Source organism: Gymnoscopelus microlampas (assembly GCF_963454915.1).
Source record: "Gymnoscopelus microlampas genome assembly, chromosome: 11".
NCBI lineage: Eukaryota > Metazoa > Chordata > Actinopteri > Myctophiformes > Myctophidae > Gymnoscopelus > Gymnoscopelus microlampas.
In genome coordinates, this window is record NC_139948.1 from 42,200,486 (window position 1) to 42,227,862 (window position 27,377).

Genomic DNA, 27,377 nt, shown 5'->3' on the forward strand with positions numbered 1-27,377 from the left:
CAACGTTTTCAGGCCAAGGACCCCCTAGCTGAGAGAGAGATGAAGCAGGGACCCCCTCTATATTGTATAACATTGTGTTTCAGACAAACTTTTGCTGCTCTTATTTCCAACACCTATAACTCGTTGCCAAAAATAGCCGATCTACAAGCTCACAACGCCTCGCAGCGCGAGGCATTGTGAGCTTGTAGAACGGCTATTTTTGGCTTAAGTTCTCCTCAGAAAAGGGATGCTAGGGTTCAAGTGGTTAATGTTAAAAAACAATCATATCACACAAAGATTTGGCGGACCCTCTTATTGCCCTGGGAATCCCCTGAAAATGTACTGTCTTGGCGATGGCAGGACATTTGAAGTTTTGAAATGGCACATCTGTATGTGGTTAACCTGTTAAGACCCGAGGCCGATTATTCTACAAATGCCTTATACATCAATAGATCTCACACTCTCAAGATTGTTCTAAAATGTTCAAAAATAGCAGATGTACAAGTGACACGCTGTGAGCTTGTATATCTGCTATTTTTGAATAGCCAACGCAAAAATCTAAAATGACACAGATGCTTTGCCCGTTTTAATATGTTAAAAGCTACATGAAAGATGAAATACATTTGTAAACCATGTTTTCACACACAAGGAACATGAAATACAAACATAGTGGGAGAGTTTACAGTCTATATAAATAGACAATAAACGGTTCCAAAAAAGTTTCACACAGATTTCTCAAGAGCTGAACAATACAGTACGTATCTCGCCGCGGATATGAGTTTGTCCCCCCGCGGTCGACCATTTTTTATCAAAAAGCTGCTCACCCTATCTCACTCTGACTGAAAATGTTAATGCACAGAAGACGAAGCATGGCGAGCCTCTCTCTCTCTCTCTCTCTCTCTGTCTCTCTCTCTCTCTCTCTCTCTCTCTCTCTCTCTCTCTCTCTCTCTCTCTCTCTCTCTCTCTCTCTCTCTGCAGTAGCTGTAAGTCATTCTCTCGGAGAAGAGAGCCAGAGAGCAGAGAATGAAAGAAAAATAGGAACTGTGGGGGGGAGGGGGGGTTGGGGGTATAAAAATGAGTCGCCGTGCATCTGGAAATGTCATCAGTTCTCTGCTCCCTCCCTCCCTCCCTCCTCCTTCATCCTTCCACCACCCATCCACCCTCCTCTTCATCAACCCTGCTCCTCCGTAACTTCGCTTCGCTTACCCTTTTCCCCCCGGTTTTGTGCTGTGTAATCTCTCTCTCTCTCTCTCTCTCTCTCTCTCTCTCTCTCTCTCTCTCTCTCTCTCTCTCTCTCTATATATATATATATATATATATATACATATACATATATATATACATACATATGTATGTCTGTCATGCACATCGTAGCTCTCGTCTAATGTCTCTTGTGCACACACACACACACACACACACACACACACACACACACACACACACACACACACACACACACACACACACACACACACACACAGGCTCTCTCATGTTTGTACAATGTGGTCACATACAGTCTCATTGACATGGATGGGGTTGTCTCATGGTGTGCTGCTGCAGCCAGCGCTGCAAATCCCACATCTATTGTGAGTTTCTTTTAAAGAGTCTAGACCTCCCTCTGTCTGTCTGTCTGTCTGTCTGTCTGTCTGTCTGTCTGCCTTTCTGTCTGTCTGTCTGTCTTTTTCTTTCCCCCTCTCTGTCTTGCACTCTCTCCCTCTCACTGCATGCCTCCCTCCCTCCCTCGCTTTCTCTCTGTCTCTCTGTCCCTCTCCCCCTTTTCCCTTTCTCTCTGTCTCTCCCCTTCTCCTCTCTCCCCTTCTTCTCTGTATTTGACTCTCTCCCTCTAAAGCTCTGTATGTCTCTCTCTCTCTCTCTCTCTCTCTCTCTCTCTCTCTCTCTCTCTCTCTCTCTCTCTCTCTCTCTCTCTCTCTCTCTCTCTCTCTCTCTCTCTCTCTCCCTCCACCTCTCTCCATAGTGTGTGAGTGTATATGCAGAAAGCGTCCAGGGAGGATTACCTCATCCACTTGGTGTGTTTATAGAGCAACGTCAGCCCTCTCCCCTCTCTCTCTCTCTCTCTCTCTCTCTGTACACTCAGGAAAAGCTACAGTATGTGTGTGTGCGCATGTGCGCACGTGCGTGCGTGCGTGCGTGCGTGCGTGCATGCGTGCAAGTGTGTGGGTGTGTGTTGTACGAAAGCAGACTGTGTGAGAGTGAGTTTGAGAGAGGAGCGTGTGTGTGTGTGTGTGTGTGTGTGTGTGTGTGTGTGTGTGTGTGTGTGTGTGTGTGTGTGTGTGTGTGTGTGTGTGTGTTTTTGTCTGTGTGTGTGTGTTTGTGTGTGCGTGCTTGCATATGTGAGTGTAGGAGGGGTGCATGAGAGCAGACTGGCTTTTGAACGCTCACTTTTAAGTGAGTTTACAGCACATTAGTCAGTCTCATTAAATACTATAATACCCAACTGTACACGCATACAGACAGATAAAGTATCTACTGTATACAGCACACTATGTCACTGATGTAATGTAGTAGACGACAAAGACACACTTTGAGTCAGTGGTTCTCTGGTACCTGGTGGGCGTTGAGGGTATTGCAAGTGGGACCCCATATATTGGCAAAACACTGAAATAATAATAATTCAAACCTTGCAAAATGCATAATATCAAACGGAACCTCCTGGAGGTTCAGCTTGATCTGTTGCCCAGTGGCAGCCAGACACCATGCGGTCACAACAGGCCTCCAGAAGCCTGTATAGCACTCCTTGAAAAGGTGGAGGGTAAATCAAACAACCTCCTCGTGCGTCTCGTCCTCATTCAGCGTCGAGCTCAAGCTCTGCCCATGGCTGTGATGCTTAATTGCCTGTGGGCTCTGTGTGTGTTCGCGCACGTGTGTCTGTGCTTGTATACGTATACTTGTGAGGGCCACATGTCCCTCCCTCCACAACTAGTAGAATTTTAGAAGTAGACATTGTAAGGACCATTTTCCTGGTCCTCACCATAGAAATGGTGTTCAGGCTGACGTCATAGGGTTAGTATTAGACATTTAGAGATTAGGTTTAGGGGGTTGAGGACAGAGTTCCTTATTTTATACTTAGTCACACACAGAAGATAGCCTATCTACAAGCTCACAATGTGGCGCACTGCGATGCGTTGTTAGCCTGGGACCAGACGAATCTGCCAGTGCAAAACAATTAATTGCCCTCGGCGATTTGTGTCTGCACCGCTCCGTTGTGAATCCATTTCCTGCTCCCGAAGTCTTGGGTGACCAATCAGGGCCCAGTATTCAAATATGGGAGACTGTAATTGGTGGTTTGTTGTAGGTCTAACCAATTGCGTCCGGAGCCATTCTTTTGATCCCGCCCCTTGGAAAAAAATCGTCCTCATAGAAGCACCAGGCCACGCGAGGCTAATGCGTTTTGGCTATTGGCTATTTCTTTTTACTGTTTTCAGCAACCTTCAATGCCGCCTTAAAATGTTTACACCCTCACAAGTATAGTGATACAAACCTGTGTGTGTGTGTGTGTGTGTGTGTGTGTGTGTGTGTGTGTGTGTGTGTGTGTGTGTGTGTGTGTGTGTGTGTGTGTGTGTGTGTGTGTGTGTGTGTGTGTGTGTGTGTGTGTGTGTGTGTGTGTGTGTGTGTGTGTGTGCGTGCTTGCATGGGGCCTGTTAGGAGGAGTGTGAGGACACAGCGTGGTCCTGCTCTCATCCCAGGGTTCCCACTGGCTGCTGGCATTCAGCCAAGGCCAGCACCACTAATACTACTGGATGGCAAAGCATTTCACACCCTTACAATGAGCTGCCTCGTTCATTCATTTATTTGGGGGCTGAGGACCCCCTCTGATTAAATAGGATCCTCTAAATCAGGGGTCTTCAACGTTTTCAGGCCAAGGACCCCTTAGCTGAGAGCGAGATAAAGCAGGGACCCCCCATTATATATTGTGTAAAATATTTATTTTTTCATAGATTTCATCGGCAGCTGCATAGACTTGTTTCACAGCACTGTCATGTTGGATTCATGTTAATGTGTATTTCCAGACATGTAACCATGCACCTAAACAATACTTAGTAAACCTGACTTTTCACTCTGTACTTAGTCTGCTCTTTTTTCCCCCTACACTAAACCACTTTGCCGAAAATAGCAGATCTACAAGCACACTGCGAGGCGTTGTGCACTTGTAGATCTGCTATTTTTGGCTAAAGTTCTCCTCAGAATAGGGATGCTTTGGTGAAGTGGTTAACGTAAAAATCACACAAAGATTTGGCGGACCCCCTGTAGTAACTCTGAGGACCCCCTGTTGAAGACCTCTACTCTAAATACATTTTTTGAGATAATGTAATTCTCTTTCTTTCTTTCTTTCAATATACAGTGTGTTCAAAATGCCCAGAATAGAGATGCCATGTTGAAAGTATCTTTATTTTGTTCTAAAGTAAACCGAGTGTTTGAAAAGAGCAGATCATCAAACTCATATTGTGTGATGTTTTCTGTTGTTCCCCTACACATTAAGGTCATTGCCCTTCAATATGTGTCTGCGTGTGCATTTGTGCGTGTGTGTGTGTGTGTGTGCAGTGGTGGAACTAAGTACATTTACTCAAGTACTGTACTTAATTTTTAGGTATTTTGTTACTTTACCAGTACTACGCATTTTGAATATTTGTTCTTCTACTCCACTACATCTCATAGGCAATTATTGTACTTTTACTCCACTATAATTATTTGAAAACTTTAGTTACTTTGTAGATTTTGATTATTATTATAAAACATGCATGTATCACTTCAGCCTTATTTATATATACTTCGGCCATTTGAAAATAGCAGATCTACAAGCTCATAACACGTCACGATGCGACACGTTGTGAGCTTGTAGATCTGCTATTTTCAAAAGATTTCAATACGTTTAGAAAATGTGTGAAATCAGAGTACCTTTTTCTTTTGGTACTTTATGTATATATTGAGGCCAATACTGTTGTACTTTTACTAAATTAAATTCGGAATACCACACTTGTACTTTTGTACATTTCAGTATTGATACTTTTACTTAAGTAAAAAAAAAAGTGAGTAGTACTTCCATCTCTGCGTGCGGCCGGGGAGGCTTTGCATTCAACCTACAGAGAGAAGGAGACCTTGGGGAGGCAGATGAACGAACGGTCTGCCGTTATCTAAAGGCCTATAGTGACAGCTGTGTCTATAGGGAGAAGTGAGAGCAGTGTGAACAACGCAGTGCGTTGGAAGTGCTGCTGCTGAGGGATGCGTCCCCCAGCTGTCACACACGCGCACGCACACACACACACACACACACACACACACACACACACACACACACACACACACACACACACACACACACACACACACACACACACACACACACACACACACACACACTGCTCTGACTTGAACTCTGCGGTTGACTTTTGATGGAACTTCTACAAAGTCATTTCCCAAATGGTGCCTGGCTGTGCCCATCCCCCCCCCTCCCCTCCCCCCTCCCCCATAGGTCCACAACTGTCCCCCTGGACCTCTATAGGGGCCTTTTCTGAGGTTTAGGATTAGGGATTTTTGGGGGATTTTGTAATTTGTTCTGACCCCGGAGAGATTTAAAACCTTTTTTTAAGAAGCTGAATCTGTGGTATACACTTAGTCCTGTGGCATATGCCTGCGGGGTTGGGCAAACCTTTTCCTTCAAAGTTATTTTCGGGGGGTATTTCTAAGCCCTTATTTAATAGTTGACAGTGGAGAGAGATAGGAAATGTGGAAAGAGCGTTAACTTTGACTTCTGCACTCTCCCTTCATCCGATCGAGGAACTCATGGACCTTTTTAGGCGTCCGTATGCCCATCCAACACTTCTAACCATGTCTCGGAAACTACAGTGTGGATTGCCATGGGATTTAATCGATTTAGACCTGAGGCCAGTTTTTTGAAAAAATATTTTGATTTAGTCTTTTTTAAATATATATTATTCAAAGATTTGTACAAATTCTCAAGATTCTTCAAAAAAATAGCAGATCTACAAGCTCATAGCGCGGCACTCGGTGCAGCGCTATGAGCTTGTATATCTGCTATTTTTGAATAGCCAAAGAAACCTAAAATGACACAGATGCGTTCCAGGTCTAAAAGGGGTAATATATACACCTTCATGCAACCGGATGAACCATCACGATTTAGGGTTCCCATGGCATTTAGAATGCTTTAAAACACAAAAAATGTTCTTAAATCACGAAAACGACAGGTCTACAAGCTCGATACGCGTCACAAGCTTGTAGATCTGCTTATCTATTTTGTCTATTTGTCGTGCGACAAATTATATAGGGATAAAGTAGTTAAAATGTTGGAGAAATTATGCATCTTCACTGACCATGTCGAGACTCAAGATTATTGATCGATTGATTGATTGATTGAATACTTTATTAGTCAGACTTGCAAACAGCACAAGGTACAGTCAGACAGACATTTAGGCGAAAAGGATACCACAAAAAAAAGGACAATTATTGCTAGATCTCGTACATAACCGTACATAAGAGTAAAATCCTTTAGTTCTGAGTATCGTGGCCTTTCAAACAAACAAATAAAGCCACTGTTGGTCAGGGTGGTGTTGCAGTCTATTGTTGAATACGCACGTCTCTTTTTGTTTACAAACACTCAATCACGGAGATCCGAAAGTTGCGTCAAACAAGTGATATTTTTTTCTGCGCGTTACTCCGTCATATAAACATACATTTTTAATCTTATAAAACAAAAAAGAGCCTGCGGTCAACAAACTGTGACGCTTCCCTGTCTCACATTCCTCTCTCAGGGTGTCACCCATAACTTATCACCCCTCACACGCAGGTGCCCTGCACCCACAAATCATTCCATGAAAGGGGGGGGGAGACCTCTATTCAAACCCTCCAAATTCATAGAATACTCAAATAACCAAGAAAATATAAAATTCATATAGTAAGCAATTAATACCAGAATAAACACAAATCACATAAATATAACATGGCTCTTAACACTGAGTGTCTTTTGGGGTCCAGAGATGTTTCTCAGGGGACCTAGCAGGACCGTCCAAATCCAGGTCAGTTGTACACACCGCGTCCATGGAGCCGGTGCTTCATCTTAAGAAGAAGCTGCCACACAGCAAAAATCTGGAGTATTGATTTAACTCAGACGGTTCCTAAGTAGAACCTTTTATGGTTCTATTTATACACTCACAGAGTTAAATCAATGCTCAGGATTTTGCTGTGTAGGGTGCACCTGTTTTAGGTCTAGGTAGGCCAGCTCTATTATTGTTGCAAATATATATATATATATATATATATATATATTGTCTCTGTCGGGTGGAAACCTCATATTTCCAAAACTGTTATACTTTTCAGGATAAAAAAAAAAAAATAGCAAAAGTAACACGCCACGTTTCGGGCATTAACCCATTCAATTTGGGAACGCATCAGTGTCATTTTAGATGTTTTTGCTATTCAAAAATAGCAGATATACAAGCTTGTTTGTAGATCTGACTTTCTTTTTTTAATCGTGAAAATGTGTGCAAATCTTTGAACGCGTATTTTTTCAAAGCGAGCATTTCTAACTCAAATATTTCCTCCTTTTTTGAGATGGGCGTTAGCGGCCAAATTCATATCATCTTGGGTGGTCCTTGACATGAAAAAGTTGTGCACCACTGATATAGCAACACATGTTTTTCAGGATTTAGAAGACATTTGTAGTGATTGAATGGGTTAATTTATGAATGGAGATGAAAAATATGGAGATAAGAGGTTTCTGCCCGACAGCTATATACTATACACACACACACACACACACACACACACACACACACACACACACACACACACACACACACACACACACACACACACACACACACCGTATATTATATAGGTCAGGTGGGGGGCTTTCATACAGCTGTCAGCAGACTCCACAGGGATTGGTTGGTGCTGTGTTTCAGCCTATAGGGCACAGGCTGGCCAGGCAGGAAGTAGGACAGTGCACTAGTACTGTATAGACAGCATATACATGTGTGCTTGTGCCGGTTCTGAACCTGCACTCCGGACATCGGCGGGCATAAGGGACAAGTGGCATTAGGGACAAGTGGCGTAGGCAGGGGACAGGTGGCATTGGGGACAGGTGGCATTGGGGACAGATGGCACAGTGGGTGAGGAGGGCGACACAGGGTTCAGGTGGGGAGTCACTTCCTGACAGATCAGCGGACCTTACATTACACTGGAGGATACATGAAGCCCTGTCAACATGCTGTACTGTACTGCTAGCACAGTGGTGCTCAACCTTTTCAGGCCGTGACCCCCCCAAAATAATCATATTTGAACTTGCGTGCTCTCAATGGGCTTCCCTGAATAAATAAAGGAAAAAGAAAGATGTCCAAACTGTCTATAAGTATATCATGCACAGTATACATACATTGCTGCTATGCTCAGGCACCTTAGTCTGTCTCTTATCTCAGGTACTTTGTAAATATGTAGATAACTTGTTTTTGGCTTCTATTGTTCTCTTGTTTGATCTCCTTCCCACTTGCCCCCCTACCCCTCTTCTTCTCTCTCTCCCCACTCTTCTTTCTATGGAATTTAACGTTGCGATGGGAATGATGTACAAAAACAAATTTCACCCACTTTTTTACCTTGTAAACATGTGATAAATAAACCTGATTCTGATTCTGTTACCCTACCCATTACCAAAAACTAGAATGAATTGCCTGTATAAAATGTGTGCAAACACAAAACCGTAGTTTAAATTACAAACACGAGTGCCATCATTTCTCGTACAGTATATAGGAAATCATACGTTTACCACCATGAGGTAGATTTGTACTGTGTGCATCAGGTAGTTTTATATGTTTGGAGCTCAGCAGATATCCCGGGCAGACTGCTTCATTCATGGGTCAGTGCATTGTGTTTTGTAAATAGACGGTTTGGTGTTGGGTTATTGTTGAACGCTCGGTTCCATTTGGCTGGCTCGCCGGAGCACGTTGAGAGCTCTGTAGGGTCCCGCCGAGGTCCCCCGCGGCCAGCCTGAAAAGCCAGGTTGTTGTCTGGTCCATAGACAAGGAGAGGTTACTACATGTGTTTGTCTCCGAATTGGTACTGACACCTTTATGAACGCTCGGGGAATGAATTCATGCACATTGTAACATGCACCGTGGGGGGAAGTGGATCCCACTGCACGCGTTCAAATGTCAGCAGCATGGCCTGGTGCGGGCACTGGGTTTATTTGTTATTTTGTTTTATGCTTCCTTTTATTGGTTGTGTGTGTGTGTGTGTGTGTGTGTGTGCGCGTGTGTGTGCGCGTGTGTGTGCGTGTGTGTGTGCGTGTGTGTGTGTGTGTGTGTGTGTGTGTGTGTGTGTGTGTGTGTGTGTGTGTGTGTGTGTGTGTGTGTGTGTGTGTGTGTGTGTGTGTGTGTGTGTGTGTGTGTGTGTGTGTGTGTGCGCGTGTGCGTGTGTTCATCAAGGTGCGTTCAACAAAATGTCTTTCTTTCTATTTAATTATTTCTCTTTAGTTTGTATTATTGTATTATATATCTTATTTGTATGTATTTGTTTCTTTGTATTTTCTTGTATTGCTCTTTGTATTGCTCTTCTTTATCTGTATATTTGTTTCTCTGTCTGTTTGTTTGTTTGCATTTATTTTCTTTCTTTCGTTCTTTCACCACAATCTTGCTCTGAAACATTGTTCAATCAGAAGATTCTGTTTCTCACATCCCATTACAGTATAAGCTATTTTTATTTCTCAGTGATGAGCCTGTGTGTGTGTGTGTGTGTGTGTGTGTGTGTGTGTGTGTGTGTGTGTGTGTGTGTGTGTGTGTGTGTGTGTGTGTGTGTGTGTGTGTGTGTGTGTGTGTGTGTGTGTGTGTGTGTGTGTGTGTGTGTGTGTGTGTGTGTGTGTGCGCGTGTGCACGCTCCTTGCAGCATGTCTCCAAACCCCGGCCAAGCTCAGATACGTCCTACGATGCCAGCAGGGCTGGGATGGGACGTAAATAAAACCCTGTTTGTTTTATTTCTCCACTGAAGTGTAGGTGGATGTTGTCATCTCACTGGAGCACTGTGCAGATGGAAGGGGACGATGCGGTGTATGTGTGTGTGTGTGTGTGTGTGTGTGTGTGTGTGTGTGTGTGTGTGTGTGTGTGTGTGTGTGTGTGTGTGTGTGTGTGTGTGTGTGTGTGTGTGTGTGTACATTGCTGGCCATATGTGTGTTTATATCTATGTAAGTGGCCTTCAGCCTTATGCTGTCCTCCGCCTCATGAATACACAGTAAAACGCTACAAATATAACCAAATGGACCTGCGCTCTTAAGCTCTTATGATAGTAATCATTGCTATAAAGCAGTGGTTTTCAACCTTTTTCATGCCAAGGACCCCTAAATTGATAAACATTTGGACCCCCTTCTGAAAATGTTTAGTGTGAGGGACCACCAGAAGCAAAGATTTGAGTAAAACATGTTCTTTTTAAAATATATATTCAAATATATGCACACATTTTCAAGATTTTTCTAAAATAGCAGATCTACAAGCTCATAGTGCGGCACTCGGTGCCGCGCTATGAGCTTGTAGATCTGCTATTTTTGAATAGCCAAAGCTAAGTGGTTAAAATTATTGTGATATGTTAACTAATTTCGCTGGGGACCCCCTGGTACCCCCTGGTACCCCCCCAAGGAGCACTGGTGGTCCCCGGACCACTGGTCGAGAACCACTGCTATAGAATGTTTGTTCAGTAACGTGGGTCTCCCTGTCTCTCCACCTCTTTAATAAACACAACATTTATCTTAAGTTGGGTTGCCAATTCATCCAAGTATCCATTTATCAGCTTCACATGTTCTATGGTGTTCCAGTTACAATTTTGGAAGCTGCTCACTTTTTTGTGTAATCTCTTCCAATTTCACTTGTTTAATCCTGTATGAGTTCTCTCTCCTATTGGATCAAATCGGTATTACATTAATAATTAAAATGCGTTTTCTGTTTACGAAAGAGCGGGCGAGACGGGGAGACCCCCTGTTACTGAACAAACACTCTAAAGCAATGATTACTATGAGAATGTAAAGCTATTTAACACTTTATTTTAACCAAGAAAAAAAAGAACCACTTCCTGCACCTTTAACACTGAGGATTTCAATTTGTTGTTCACCCACAAATGAACATTATGTCATTATTAACCACTCTCCCCCATGCCAGTGTACACTCCAGCGTAGTTTATTTTCCACAAATCACTCACAGAAGTTGCTGGCAAAACTATGAAGCAACTGAGTCCAAAGCAACTGAAGCCAATGGTGACCAGTCTTTTAGATAAAAATTATAATAAGCCAAAAATGACTTCAAAATGACTCCATACAGCATAATCCAAATCTCCTAAAGCTAAACAGTTGCACTGAGTTAAAATATAAACACCATTATTTAAGCAAAACTTAAATACAAACGCTTAAATATAAACGCAAACAGCGAGCTGTGTGTATTCATTGTATTAGTACTTTAAAACAGTGGTTTTCAACCCGTTTCGTATCAAGGTCCATTATTTAATGAGCCACGGAAGGACCATTTGAGGAGATTTAGACTCTCAGACCCAAAACTTAGATTTTTTTTTTATCGTTGGATACAATTTTTGTCCACAATTCTATGCTGTATTGATGTTGGTACCATAGGAGAGATAACAGGCAAACATTGAACAAATAACAATTCTTTAATTAAGTAATGCAGATGTTTAACAATGATTTTACTCTTGAGAGCGCAAAATGAAACCAAATGGACCCGTAAAATCCATTTGGTTTCATTTTACGCTCTCAAGAGTTAAAGATTTATAAGGGTCCATTTGGTTTCATTTTACGCTCTCAAGAGTTTACGCTCTCTTAGGATAAGGATAATTCCTTTTAACAGGTCTTCATCATTTAGCTGGGGACCACCTGGAACCCCCTCAAGGACCACTGGTGGTCCCTGGACCACTGGTTGAGAACCACTGCTTTGACACAACTACTCGGGAATGATGCAGGTTCGGAATGTACGCCTCACCCATTGTACCCATTGTCAGAGTACGCATTGTACCCGTCTATCTGTCTGTTATGTGTCCCGTTTGTGCCCATGGTGTTCCGTGTGAGGCATGGCCAAATACGGAGTACAGGCCAGTCTATGACATCAGTACGATGACGTCATACTGTATGTGGATGACATCAGGGTAATCCATGTATGGCCATTTGTGGATTTATCTAGTCGCTAATCCGATTAGTTTCAAATAGATCGGTCGGTTCGGTTCTCGAGATGCACTGGTGACTCACTCACTCACAGAGATTTAATGAATTCATAGATCAATTTAGCTGTTTTAGGAACTGGTCACCTTTACCCGCGTTTCAACTGATACAGAAATTGATCATTTTGGGAGTGAACTGTTTCTTTATAAGCACACACAAAGATTACAGTTCATTAGGACACACACACACACACACACACACACACACACACACACACACACACACACACACACACACACACACACACACACACACACACACACACACACACACACACACACACACACACACACACACACACGCCAAGGCTGAATTTCTAGCTGGCCAGGAGCCCAGAATTGTTCTGGAGAAAGAGAGAGAGAGAGAGAGAGAGAGAGAGAGGGACGGATGGAGGAATGGAAAGTAGTCTGTCTCTTTGTGTCGTTGTCGGGCAGAAATCTTGTATCTCCATATTTCAACTTTTTTCTTCCACCATAAATGAATATCTTACTTTGCCGTTGCAAAATACATAGTGAAAATAGCCGACTTGCAAGCTCACCGTGTGACGTTTAGTCAGTGGCGTGCACAGACATTTTGAGGGGCAGGTGCTCAAGTAAATTATACTTTTTTTTTGTTTACTTGGTCTGCTCTTTTTTCCCTCTACACCTGTACCTCTTTTCCAAAAATAGCCGATCTACAAGCCCACAACGCCTCGCAGTGCGAGGCGTTGTGGGCTTGTAGATCGGCTATTTTTGGCTAAAGTTCTCCTCAGAAAAGGGATGCTAGGTTTCGAGTGGTTATGCAAAGGGCAGGTGCTGTAGCACCACCTAGAGTCTATCTGTGCACGTCCCTGCGTTTAGTGAGCTCGCAGACAGATCTGCTAATTTCACTATATATTTAAAAATAAATCATGAAAGGAAGTAAGTAAGTGAAAGTGGTTAAGTGTATCTGTGGGTTTTATAAACATTGAATCAATGAAACATAGAGAGAGTATTAACAAGATCTTGTGACAAAATCATTTCTAAATTGGAACCACTGGAACACAGGTGATTTTTTTTCCCCGTCTCCTGAAAATAACGTTTTGTTGGACATACAAGTTTTCCACCCGACAGCAAAGGATTTAGTAAGTAGGTTATGCAGTGGGCTGGAGGTCTGGCAGCCAGGCAGGCAGACCCCTGGACTTTCCATTGCCTATACATTTCCCCTGTTCCTTTCAATAAAGTAAGCTTTCCATCGTTCCGGGGGTCAGAAACCCATCTGCGGTCCCCGTGACTTGAACACACACACACACACACACACACACACACACACACACACACACACACACACACACACACACACACACACACACACACACACACACAGACAGCCAGGAAGAGACAGACAGCGCGCGGTTCAAAGATATACTGCTCCATGAAGACAAAGTCGTTTTGTTATTAAAGGGTAGGAGGGCACCAGTGTGTGAGGCTAATGAGCCTCACCTGGCTGCAACATGTACGACTCTCTCTTTCCCAGGTGTTTCGCCCAGGTGTGCGTGGTTTTGAGGCTAGGTTAAGACAGTGGTTACCGAACATGGGTCGCGGCGTTCAAGTAAATATCCCTTTTTTTTACTTCTTATTTAAAAACAAATATTACATTTAAAAAGATTTTCAATTTCTTTGGACTTGCACACATTTTCACGATTTTTCAAAAATAGTAGATCTACAAGCTCATAGCGTGGCACTCGGTGCCGCTCTATGAGCTTGTATATCTGTTTTTGGTTAGCCAAAGGAATCTAAAAATGACACAGATGCGTTCCCGGTCTTTTAATAAGTGACAAGGAGAGGTTGGGAACCATTGCTCCAGACACTGGCTCATATCACTGCTATTATGCACATTCTGTTGTGAGTTCAAAATGCAATTACTGGGGATTCATTGTTAGAGTTCTATTTAGAATTGATGTTAACAGAGACAGAGACACTAGAGGACAGGAAAAAATACCTTCCAATACTGTGTTTGAAGAGCATAGGCACGCAGGTGTGTATGTGGGGATGCACGCGTGCACATGCCACACATGCACGCACGCACGCACGCACGCACGCACGCACGCACGCACGCACGCACGCACGCACGCACGCACGCACGCACGCACACACATACACACACATACACACACACACACACACACACACACACCGGGACACGGACGAACACACACACACCGGGACACACACACACACACACACGCACACCGGGGCTCTCTGGAGTGATCTTTTTGTTTTGTTTACCAGCCATTGATCTTTCTCACACAGAGAGGTAAAGGACAAACACCAACTACTGCTGTGTGTGTGTGTGTGTGTGTGTGTGCGTGTGTGTGTGTGTGTGTGTGTGTGTGTGTGTGTGTGTGTGTGTGTGTGTGTGTGTGTGTGTGTGTGTGTGTGTGTGTGTGTGTGTGTGTGTGTGTGTGTGTGTGTGTGTGTGTGTGTGTGTGGGGGTGTGGGTGCGTGTGTGTGTGTGTGTGTGTGTGGGTGCATGTGCGTGCTAGTGTGCACCATACAAGCGAACATGCAAACAATTAATTCCGGTCCAAGTTCCTCCTGTTTAGCTAATGACTCAAGTGTGTACCAACTAGAAAAATGCGCTCCCGGGGGAACATAGAACCCGGGGAACATAGGGATGACCCCGACATAATGAGTGTGTGAGTTTTGGACAAAATGTATAGGAGTAGTAGCAAGATGTGTTTTGAAGATATGGCAAACTTGCCGGAAAATGCATTCTGGCACAAATGGCCAGGATTTATATGGGGGGTTATGTCATGATCCAGGGAATTGTTTTGTACGACCTAGGGTTCAACAGTTTTAGGCCAAAATACGGAGTGGGCTGTTATAGCGCCACCATGAAGCCATTCTTCTTTGGCCTACAGAGAGTGTGCATGCAATGTTTCTCGCCCGTGTGAGAGTGTGTGTGTATGTGAATGTGTGCGCGCACACACACACACACACACACACACACACACACACACACACACACACACACACACACACACACACACACACACACACACACACACACACACACACGGATAAACACGGATAGACACGGATAGACAGACATGGACGAAAGCGTATTCTACGGCCTTTAGTTACTAGTGTAGTATGTAATATGCAGTATGTAGATTTTGATTATTATTACCAAACATACATTAACCACTTCAACCCTATTTAAACTTTGGCTATTTGAAAATAGACAATCTACAAGCTCACAACACGTCGCAATGCGACACATTTGTGTGTGCTTGAAGATCTGCTATTTTCGAAACGATTTTTATACATTTTAGACATGATAACTTTTTGAAACGGGACATTATGCATAATGAGTACCTTTTACTTTTGGTACTTTAAGTATTTTTTGATGCCAATACTTTTGTACTTTTACTCAAGTACATTTTGATTACCAGACTTGTACTTTGGACGGCCGGCCTACCACAGACAATAACTCACACAGCACCCTGTAAAACAAATCCTGAGTTAAATGCAACAGTCACATAGTTACAAAGGGATATGAACACTGAGTTTTACTGTGTAACAAATCACATCTACTGTTTACAGTGTAAACAGTAGATGTGATTTGATGCAAGTTCAATTCCGCTTCTAACCCTTGTCACATCATAAACCCTGTCATTTATCTCTCTCTCTCTCTCTCTCTCTCTCTCTCTCTCTCTCTCTCTCTCTCTCTCATTGGCAGGATATAATAAATCACACACAACACAGAGATAAAACAACACTGGCCTTCAGAGGGATTAAATGTACACTGCTAAATCCTAGAGTCTTAATTGTCAATTTATACAATTTATAGTGATATTTTTTCTTATTTTAGATGAAAAACATTACAATAAAACATCTCCAGCATGAACAGAAAATGCCAATTTATTCCAATCGGGAGAGAGAACAATTTTCAAGTTGATAGTGTCCCAGTTTCTATTTTGTCTGCTGATTTAATGAAAGAAAAGACATCCGCACACTGTGTTCAAATGCAATTAAAAAGTTTTAATGGGGATGCTGATTAAAAAATATAAGTATGAGTCCTCTCTCCTCATTGGACGAAATAGGTATCCCGACCAGAACATGTACTTTCTGTTTAGTAATCCACAATATTAACATTTCAAGCAAGGCACCAAATAACACACACACACACACACACACACACACGCACACACAGAGAGAGAGATCTAAATAGATGCAGTGTCCTGGTGGCTCGGGTCTTTAAATAAACGTCGCACACACTGTAAATAAATGATAAAAATAAACCGTAAGGCACAGATACATGTCATCTCCTCTCACTGCCCTCCTTTCCCTGCTGTCTCTCTCTATAATACTCATCTGCTGCTGCACAGCTTCACAATGTTCATTTAACTCAGAGAGAGAGAGCGTACAAATGGAACCAAATCCATTTGGTCAAACAAATGAACAAATAAACATGCCATCAGGAGGACTGAAGATTCTACTCCGACTCCACGTAGAAATGTGAGGGATCTGGTTTTAACACCAAACAGATCTTCTGCTGATATGACGCAAAGCCTGCTGAGCTTTTCAGGCAGACAACTCATATATACAGTATACAAGCTCATAGCGCATCGTCAGATCAACTGCTTTTCCGGTTTTCTGATCAGGTCTAGAACGGATACAACCCACGGAACCCACGGCGGATACCATGGCGGAAACCAGAGCGCCGGTGCACCCCCGAAATGAATCCCCTTGTTTAAAATGTGTTTAGTTTGATATCATCGTTTTGTTCCCTTTGGTATGATAATCGTTTGGTATAACTCGTAACTCGTAGCACGACTAGCGAGGCTAAACTAATTGATTTGTGTTATGTATGGGAACAAAAACAGTGCAACGCCAACCGGGAACACACAACCGGAAACCATTTGTTCACCATTTTTTCTAGACTGGATCACCCGGTTCAGTTTTTAGAATTAAAACCAGGCTTTCCTCCGCTTTGAAAGCCTGTCGACGCGTGGTTAGAGCAGCGGCAAATCCTGATTAGTCATCATGCTCACTCCTTCTGATTGGTGCAGGCTATTTAAACCTCCTTGCTTACTGCACTATTGTTTTTTTTTGCTGCTGCTCTGCCATCTTGCTACATCTGCTGCTACTGCTTTAAGCTTTGCTCTATTAAGTTTTAATGCGCTCCCACCACCACCCCAGCATCCACCTGTGGGCTGTTTCTATACGATTCCCTGGGGTGGCGGGGGTGTCTATTCATTCCCTGTAATATCTCTTTGGCAGATCATTTATTTATTGAAATATGTTCACGCTTACAGGGAGAAATATGCATATAGATATTTTTATGCTCAATTTATTTTATGTTAATACTCAATAAATGCATTTATTCAATCCAAGAGTCGTTGGATGAAATACTGCTCATATCTGTTCTCGACATAGGAAGTCACAGTGCTGTGATTTATGACAGTAAAAGCTAGCTGAGCCTATAGTCGCAACATTGTTAGACAGTTTCAGGTCCCAGTGTGACTGTGTGTGTTATGCATTGTGGCTTTCTGGAGCGTGAAGTTTGTAAGGTCAAAATGCTGATGAAACCATTTGGGTTTTGCTCACACAGGGCTGCATGGTGCGAGTAGTACTCACAAAATTCCATACTTTGCCTTGCCTGACGTGCTGTGGATGTCTCTCTGCCCCTCTCTGTGTCTGGCTGCACAAACACCGTCCATGGGGAAATATGTGTGAGTGTGTGTGTGCATGTGCCAGTGGTGGAATAAGTACTCAGATTATTTTACTTAAAGCAGCACTACGCTATGTAACTTTCCTCTTCTACCCCGGATTTGAACCCGGTTTCCTGCTCAAGTGCTGACATGTTTTACCATTGAGCTAATAGAGCCGGCCTGCTTGCTCGGGGGATAAATTTAATTTTGACCATCAGGTCAAAATTTGTGTCAGATCCTGTGTCTAGGTGAGACATGACCTTTGACACGATCTAAATGTCTCAATAGAAGAGCAGGGAGACAAAATACAACCATCCCAATTGTATAAGTTATATTGTATTAACATGCTCTGCCATACAGGTTGGACATAATTAAATTGTATTCATAAAAAAAGGTACAAAGTGAGTCTTTTAAGTTAAAGTAGCAATAGCAGAAATACATAGAATTTTACAAAATTATAAAAGTAAAAAAGTACCAAAAATAAAAAGAGGTGGGCACAGATTAATTTTTTTAATCTAGATTAATCTATCTGCAATCCTGGAGTTAATCTAGATTAATCTAGATTAAAATGGCTCATTTGAAGTCTGCCGAAGGCATTCAAAATATGTGTGTTCTACCCAAATAATGACCAGAAGTAAGGCCTTGCTTTTTCTTTCCTCCTTACGTTTCTCAGGCCAGGTTGCCCATTACACCATGAGTCCATCAAATATTGCGATATCGATACGATATACGATATTACCGTTAAAATGTCATATTCTATATTTTAAGTGTTGCAACGTCAAATTATAAATTAAAAAAAACTGTCATTATCACTATTTAAGTGCTATTGGGTTCCCACACTTGTTATTTGATATTCTAAGTGCAGCAACATTGAAAACTAAGCATTCTTCAAAAAACTTCTATAACAAGTCAGTATCACTCTTAACTTTAAGTATCCTATTTCTTTGGTTCACTCTTTTTATTTGATATTCTAAGTGTAGCAAAAATGAAAACTGAGCATTCTTCTTCTTAAAAAAAAAAGCAAGTCAGTGCACTCTTATTTTGAATTTCTCTGACCTAAAGTAAAACGGGACATACGCTCTTAATTTGAAGGCCAACCGTCCGGAATCAAGTGTTACTCTCGTTTGACTTGACGGACATTTGATTCTAAGTGAAAGACAAGTCGCGGAAAATCACTGAGTTCAATAAAACGAACGTCAATCCGACGAATGGACATAAACAGTCAAGCTTTTCATACAGAAGGCTTTAGGCAGCTTGTTACATTAAGGACATTCATTTTCAATGAGAGGCGAGCGAGTGCAGCTCCTCTAACTCTAAGCAGCAGGTAGGAGGACTGACACACGCATCTGTGCTCGTCACACAAACACATCGCGCGCGCGCGCGCGCGCACACACACACACACACACACACACACACACACACTTTCAACAAGTTGAAAATAAATCAACGCTACATGCAGAGTCCCCCCCCCCCCCCCCCCCCCCCCCCCCCCGCTCGGGCGCGGACACACACACACACACACACACAGAGTAAAGCTAATGTACTTGGCTCCCAGACCCAACTTTGAGAATAGATTAACGGCGGTAATTTTTTTATCGCGCGATAAGAGTGCGCCGTTAACTTAGCCCGGTAACGGCGTTAACGGCCCGGCCTTTTGTTTTCTTTCCCATCAAAAATGTGTATTTGCTTTTAAAAAAATAGCAGATTTACAAGCTCACAACGCGGGTGATTTTCTTCCCACCACTGCCAATTTACTTTTCCACCACTGTGTGTGTGTGTGTGTGTGTGTGTGTGTGTGTGTGTGTGTGTGTGTGTGTGTGTGTGTGTGTGTGTGTGCGTGCGTGCGTGCGCATAGCTGTTGTACTTGAAATTCAAAATTATTATCTTTGTTATGATTGTATCTTGTCAATTTAGACGCACAGTAACAAACAGAATCATAGAAACTTCAAAAACAATAATATTTTCAATAAATACATAGCACAGCTGTCATACCAATTCGGGTCCATTTGGTTCTATTTTGTACGCGCTCTGAGTTAAATTAACACTGGGGATTTGACTGTGTTCCAGTGTAGCTGATGTGTGGCCAACAGCACTTATGTCTGTGGTTGAACTAGGCAGCCTGACAGTGGGACTGTGTGTTGGGAATTAAAATGCCGTAATGTAAATTGTGGGAAAATGAATCAGCTCTGGCAAAATGTCCCACGAGAAGAGTTTGGATGCAGAAAAAAATGAATCCAAAATTGATAGGAGGATTAGATGGTCTGTCATTGCTTTAACCCAGTGGTTTTCAACCTTTTTACATGCCAAGGACCCCTAAATTCATATACATTTGGCCGCGGACCCCCATCTGAAAATGTTCTGTGCCAGGGACCCCCAGAAGAGAAGATTTGTGATCGAAATTCTACAAAATTCTTCAAAACACTTTCAAGATTTTTCGAAAATGTTCAAAAATGAGCTTGTATATTTGCTATTTTTGAATAGCCAACGTATACAATATGGATAAAGGGGTGAAAATGTATTAACACCTCTTGCTGGGGACCCCCTGGAACCCCCTCAAGGACCACCAGCGGTCCACCACTTTCAGTCCACCACTGACTAAAGACTACAGCACTGTTTCCTAAAGTGGGCGGACCAATTTGTATTGGTCGCGAGTAAATATCCCCCTCTTTTTTTGCTTTGAGCTTGTAGATCTGCTATTTTCACTTGTTTGGGTCCCAAACATCTAATTTCTCTTTTGGGTATGGAGCCAAAAAGTTTGGGAAACACTGGACTACAGTATATAAAATCTGCTATAAGTCATTAGATATGTGCTTACCAAAGTGTTTGTTCTTTTCAAATGTCAATAATATGCACTTAAAAAGAAAGTCTAGAAAAATACGTCTTTAAGAAACGAAACACGAAGGCAATTACAAATTAATTCATCAGATGAAACAAACGAGGAGCACGATGCATCTCCTTTATGAACAGATAACGTTGGGTAGAAAACAAGCCTAAAGCGGGTACATTTTATCACTGATAATAACTGTCTGACTGATAGATTGAGTCCATTCAAATCTCACCCGCATCCTTCTTCTCCCGTGTGTGTACGTGCGTGCGTGTCTCTGTGTGTGTGTGTGTGTGTGTGTGTGTGCGCGTGTGTTCTCTAGCAGACAGATGACGCGGCCCAGACAGAAAGCCAGCAGCAGACGCAGACTGTATCTGAAAACACAGACAGCAAGACGCAGCCCAAGAGGCTGCACGTCTCCAACATCCCCTTCAGGTTCAGGGACCCAGACCTCAGGCAAATGTTTGGAGTACGTCTGCACTCTGATTATTTAACTCTCTCTTAAAGGAGTAGTTCACCCAAAACAATACAGTATGTATTTTCTATCAATTACACACTCCATGAACCCTTGAATTCATGGAGATTTATTTTGTTTTTGTCGCACTGTTGGAGTCTCAATTGAGTCTTATTGGCTTATATTAGGAATGCAACAAAAACTAAAAGATCTCCATGAATTCAAGGCTTCATGGGGTGAGTAATTGATAGAAAATAAAGTTGAGAAAGAAGCTGATAAACAGCCAAAAGACACACACATCCCAGACCTACTAGGATGGGTGCTGGATCAAAAACAGTAACGGTATATAAGAATAAAAGATCTGCACGCCAATATTGCTGCTTCCGAATGCACGTTTACGTAAGTAAGCGTGCATTTGGGAGCAGCAATATTGGTGTGCAGATCATTTATTCTAATATATTGATAGAAAATACGTCCTTTTTTGGGTGAACTACTCCTTTAACTCTGAGAGTTCACGAATGGAACCAAATGGACCCGCAAGGGTCCATTTGGTTCCATTCGTACACTCTGAGAGTTACAGACCCTTACTTGTCCGTTTGGTGCCATTTATATGCATGTCTGCATGTACGTCCTCTCGGTCACACACTCTGATCCTGCACACTGTAAAAACCTCAGTGTTATATAGGATCTCTTCACCCATTTTCAACGTTATCTTCATATAATCGGTCCTCACTATAATGCTCATTCTAAACTGGGATCATTTCCATCTTACTTGTCTCATGGTGGGCTACGAATAGTTCCCGAAACCAATGACATCATCGATGGGGATTCCAAGCTAATAGAAACTGCAGGCCTTTCTCTTCCTGGAAAGTTAGCCTGCTGTAATAGAATCCATTGTTTATATAAAAAAAAATATATATAAAAAAAAGCCCCACTCTGAGACACAGAGTTGATGGAATATAACTAACTCTGAGAATGTACAAATGTTTTACAATCATTATCTCAGAGTTAACTGAACTCTCAGGATTTTAAAGCACATACGCTCAAGCGCAAGGATTTTGGGGGAAAGAAATAAGTGTTCAATACAACAATATATCTACTGCAGGCCTGCTTTTATGACACTCCACTGAGAGAAATGTTTCTCTCTTTTTTTATGAATAAATTGGGAATTTCAAAGGAAGGACAAGCAGACCTTGAAGTCTTTTAGAAGTAGAGGATGGTCTTAGTGAGATTGTCTATAGCTGCGTTACAAACAATTTACAATTTAGGCATTTAGCAGATGCTCTTATCCAAACCGACTCATAACAAACAAGGTAAATAGTCACAAGAATGGAGTGCAGAGAGAGCAGTGCAGTGCTTCAAGATGCTATAGGATACCAGGTAAACAATGAACCTACAGTAGCATCTGTCTAAACCATTGGTTCTCAAAGTGGGGTCCGGGGACCCCCAGGGGTCCTTGAGGGAGTTCCAGGGGGTCCCCAGCTAAATGATGGATAGTTAGGAACCAAATGGACCCTAACGGGTCCATTTGGTTCCATTTGTACACTCAGAGTTAAATTAGCATTGATTTTAGAATATAAATTGGGGTCCCAGAGATAGAAATGCCATTAAAAGGGGGTCCTTAGCCTAAAATGCATGTCAAACTGGGGGTCCTTGAAATGAAAATGGTTGAAATTCAATGCTAAGAGCCGTAAATATCTTATCTTATCTTATGGGGGGTCCCTGGCATATCTTTTCAAATGGGGGTCCGCGGGCTAATAATTGTCAATTTGGGGGTCCTTGACATGAGAAAGTTGCAATTCTAAATAACATTCTGTACATTGGAACTATATAGGATACAACGTAAACAATTAACCTACCATCGGTATAAACAACATGCTATCCAAATCACATCCATAACATTTGAGTCGAGAAAAAACAAATCAAGAAACAAAAAAGAACATGACATGAGAATTGTGAAACATGTGAAATGTCCAACAAAAAATAATAACACGTCTTTCTCTCCATTTCTTTTGCAGCAATTTGGCAAAATCTTAGACGTGGAAATCATTTTCAACGAACGTGGCTCCAAGGTAAACGCTCCTTCTGTTTCTACCTTTTAAAGCTGCTGTGTGTTCAACGTGTCTGGTCCAGGAGAGACCAGTACTGTTCTGGTTTCCATTAAGATCATGTGTGTTTTATTGTTTTGTGGCTGTCGGGTGGAAAACTCGTACGTCCAAAACGGTTACTTTTCAGGAAATGGAAGAGGAAAAAAAAGATCCCGTCTTCCAATGGATCCAATGTAGTTATTCTATAGTCATGAGCTCTTGCTAATACTTTTCATCAGTTAAACCCTCACACTTAAACCACGTTAGCTTTCACTTTCAAAATGCTTCTAAAATATGAAAAAAGGCAAGGCCTTATTGCCTTATTTCGTCCTACAAGAGTGTGGCACAAAAGCGATGTGGCACATTGTCTATGAAATTAATTCAAGGACCCCAACGGAAACAAGTCCGCAAGGACTTTTTTGGTCGGACCTTTTAGACAAAAGTATTATAAATGTAACTGTGTTGTTTTACATTATTTTGCCTAATAAAAATGTTCAATCAATCAATCAATTGTGAGCTTGTAGATCAGCAACTTGTAGATCGTACTAAAAATAGAAATAGAAATATGGAGATACAAGGTTTCTGCCTGAGTTTGTGGGTATTGGACGGGCAGTGCGTCAGCCTGCAGACCATGGCTCCTATAGCTATGTGGTCCAGACCTGCATTGTAATTCATTCAAGGGAACATAACTCTTCATACAATGAGAACATTGATTGATTGACTTTTTTATTGTCAAAAATGCGCTGAACATATATTTTGTACATATCTGTCAAAAGGACAGGCGCTTATGCTACACTGGTTAAAGCGTGTACTGTGTGTGCTGTGATGCAGCGTGACAGCGAGTTCCGGGTTCGATTCCCGAACTTTGCTGCGCGTCACTCCCTGACTCTTTCCCAGTTTCCTGTCAGATCTCCACTGTCAATAAAGGCAAATAAAAGCCCCAAAAATATATTTAAAAGCAGGATAAAACACACACAAAAAACCCTCTTAACTGGCTCTGGGCTCTGATGGCTGTAACGAGCTTTAACGGTACAGATACGTGTAGGCGGAGCGGGGCTATTCTTTTTATTTTTCAACAGAAAGTAGGCGGCAATTGCGAGCAAACGGATTGAGGGATTGACAGCGAAGCGGAGCAGATGAGGACAGAGTCAAAAAAAAGGTTGAGACCGTATCGTCTCTGTCAGGGTGGAAACCTCATAATGTCCAAAACTGTTCGTTTTCAGGATTCAAATTCAGAAGTAGCAAAAGTAGCAGGCTCAAATCTTTGCTGTGACGCTGTAGCAGTGGTGTAAAGTAACTAATTACATTTACTCAAGTACTGTACTTAAGTACAACTTTGAGGTACTTTTACTTTACTGGAGTATTTCCAAATGTTCAATACTTTTACTTTTACTCCACTACATCTTAGAGGCAAATGTTGTACTTTTACTCCACTACAATTATTTGAAAATTTGAGTTACTAATTACTTAAAACATACATTAACCACCTTAGCCCTATTTTGTGCATAGGCTATTTTCAAATATTTTAGTACTTTAACTTTTTTAGTATATTTTGATCCCAATACTTTTGTACTTTTACTCAAGTTACATTTTGAACAGAGGCCTTTTACTTGTAACAGCGTCTTTTTATATTGTGGTATTGCTACTTTTACTTAAGTAAAATATCTGAAGTAGAAAACACAAAACGTTAAATTATGGAGATAAGAGGTTTCTGCCCGACGGCATCGATATGCAAATAAGAAGCCAATTTTCCCGGGCGGCGGCCTATCAGATTGCTGAATATGACAGAGTGGCAAAAATGTAGCAAGCGTTTCGTCAGTGACACACGACACCACTCCAGATTGACGGGAGGAGACGATAACTTTTCACGGGTATTATTCACAGACGGATAAACGGCAGCTGAAGGTAATAATGAAGGTTAAAGGTGGGGTTTGTGTCATTGAGGTGTTTCTGTGCGCCAGCATTATGTTAACTGTACAGGAGAATGCAATACACCCACAGTTATTATAAGTGGTGTAAAGTGACTAAGTGCATGTACTCAAGTACGGTTTTCGGTTATGTTTTACTTTCTTCAGTATATACAATTTTCAATACTTTTACCTCTACCCCACTACATCTCAGAGGACAATATTGCACTCTTACTCGACTACAATTATATGAAAACTTTAGTTACTAGTTAGTTTGCATATTTAGATTATTATTACAAAACACACTAACCACTTCAGCTCTACAGTATATATATATTTTGACCATTTGAAAATAGCAGATCTACAACACTGCGTCAAAATGCGACGCATGGTGAGCTTGTAGATCTGCTATTTTCAGAAGATGTTTTAACATTTTGGATGGGACATTCTGCACAATGACTACTTTTACTTTTGCACTTTTACTCAAGTACATTTTTAATACAGGACTTCTACTTGTAACAGAGTATATCTACATTGCAGTATTGATACTTTTACTTAAGTAAACCATGTGAGTGCTTCTTCTATCACTGATTATTATTATTACCTTTAGCTTACCCATTTGTCAAAAAAGTTCCATTCTTACGTTTTGTAAGACAAACTGTTTATATATTTGTTAAACCCACCAGGAGCATTAACAGCCTCTCTGAATTGGTGCAAAGAAACAAACTAAATAAATCCTGCGGTGAAAGGTGCTGGAGATCATCGGTGCTTCTAGGATGGATTAAACATTTAAACAGCTTGGATTTTATCCAACACGCCCACCAGCATCAAACGGTGAAGGTGATTCGCTCTGCTTTAATGTACAGTATCTGCACCGCAAGGCCTGATTTGGTTGCGAGCCAGTGTCATGCTCCGAAAATAGTATCTCTAAAAGCTTGCATGTAGATCGGCAACACGATCCGCAGTTCATTACATATCTCATAAACTACTTGCTGGATTCCCACACATTTCACCGTGCAGTGACATTCAGGGGTCATCGCCATGCTGGCTTGTGCTGGACGTTTTTCGTCCAAATTATATTTTTGCCATGGACATGCAAATGAGCGGACAGTAATATGACCAGAAACATATAAAGAGCTATAGCCCCAAATGACCATTACAGGTCTGTGACTCAGTGTACAAATTGAATCAAATGGATCCGTAGGGTCCATTTAGTTCCATTTGTACACTTTCAGAGTTATGGGGGGGTCCTTGAAAATAAAAAGAAGAAGAAGTTGATACGAATTGTCCTAGTGAACTCCTAATGTGCCCTACATAGTGTCATAGTAAATCAGTGTCATACATATTCTGAAGAAAACCTGGAGACTGACATTCAGTAATTGGGTCTTATGATCAAAATGAGAATGTTATGTAAAAACTATCTAAAATTTGCCACGGACAAGGCCAGGTCTTGCCACGGACACATTTATGTACCGACATATTGATGACCCCCCGGTGACACACGTTTCCTCTGGGTTCTATTTCACTGTGCTCCTTCGTGATCCCCAGTTCATGACCCCTGCTGATAATGGTGACACAGTGGCCTTTCCTCTTCTGCCACCCTTGGCAAACGTTTACCAGTTGGGTGTAAGGGGCAGCACGGCCTCTATAAGGGCTGTTAGCAGGACTTAAATACAGACTCTTAAAACGCTACATAAAACGTATCAAAAAGTTCTGAAATTATTTTTTTGGCGGATTCTCTGTAACAATCAATGCTCCTTGGCAATAACTTTTATACCGTTGGAATGCCTGTTTATTTCCCTTTTGAATGGTGTCCCATTTGTTGTGAGTTGTGACCCTGAAAGATTTGACACATCTTCAATGCCAATGCCAAAGATAATTTAGGAGTAAGTTGAGGACATGTTTGTGCCTGTTCTTGATTCAGGGACAACTTAAAGTACTGGAAAGTTAATTCTCCTCGTCGTGTAACTAATGTAGACCTGAGGCCTAAAATGTATTGTGTGTCTAAAAATGTATTCTAAATCTTAACAGTTTCTGAAAAACGTATGTTTCAATGTCAGTCTTTCTCAAACTCTTCATGTCAAGGACCCCCAGAATTATGTATTTGGCAGTGGACCCGCCCATCTCAAAATATTTTGTTCCAGGGACACCCAGATGCTTTCCCGGTTATAATGGGCTTACTTTCCCTTAGTTCTGAGAAATAATTGAATAAAGTAT

The 27,377-nt window shown here is 41.9% G+C and overlaps 1 protein-coding gene across 6 annotated transcripts in view; it reads left to right on the top strand.

Annotated features, from left to right (window-relative positions):
- The window catches only part of rbfox1 (RNA binding fox-1 homolog 1), a 109,404-nt gene that overhangs the window by 21,505 nt on the left and 60,522 nt on the right, over nucleotides 1–27,377 (top strand). For 5 of the 6 annotated variants that reach the window (XM_084072826.1, XM_084072824.1, XM_084072827.1 and 2 more), the window contains exons 3-4: nucleotides 21,035–21,181; nucleotides 23,185–23,238. In XM_084072826.1, coding sequence (XP_083928952.1) covers nucleotides 21,035–21,181; nucleotides 23,185–23,238 — 201 coding nt within the window. The remainder of the gene's footprint in view (nucleotides 1–21,034; nucleotides 21,182–23,184; nucleotides 23,239–27,377) is intronic. The other variant, XM_084072825.1, reaches the window with a different exon arrangement.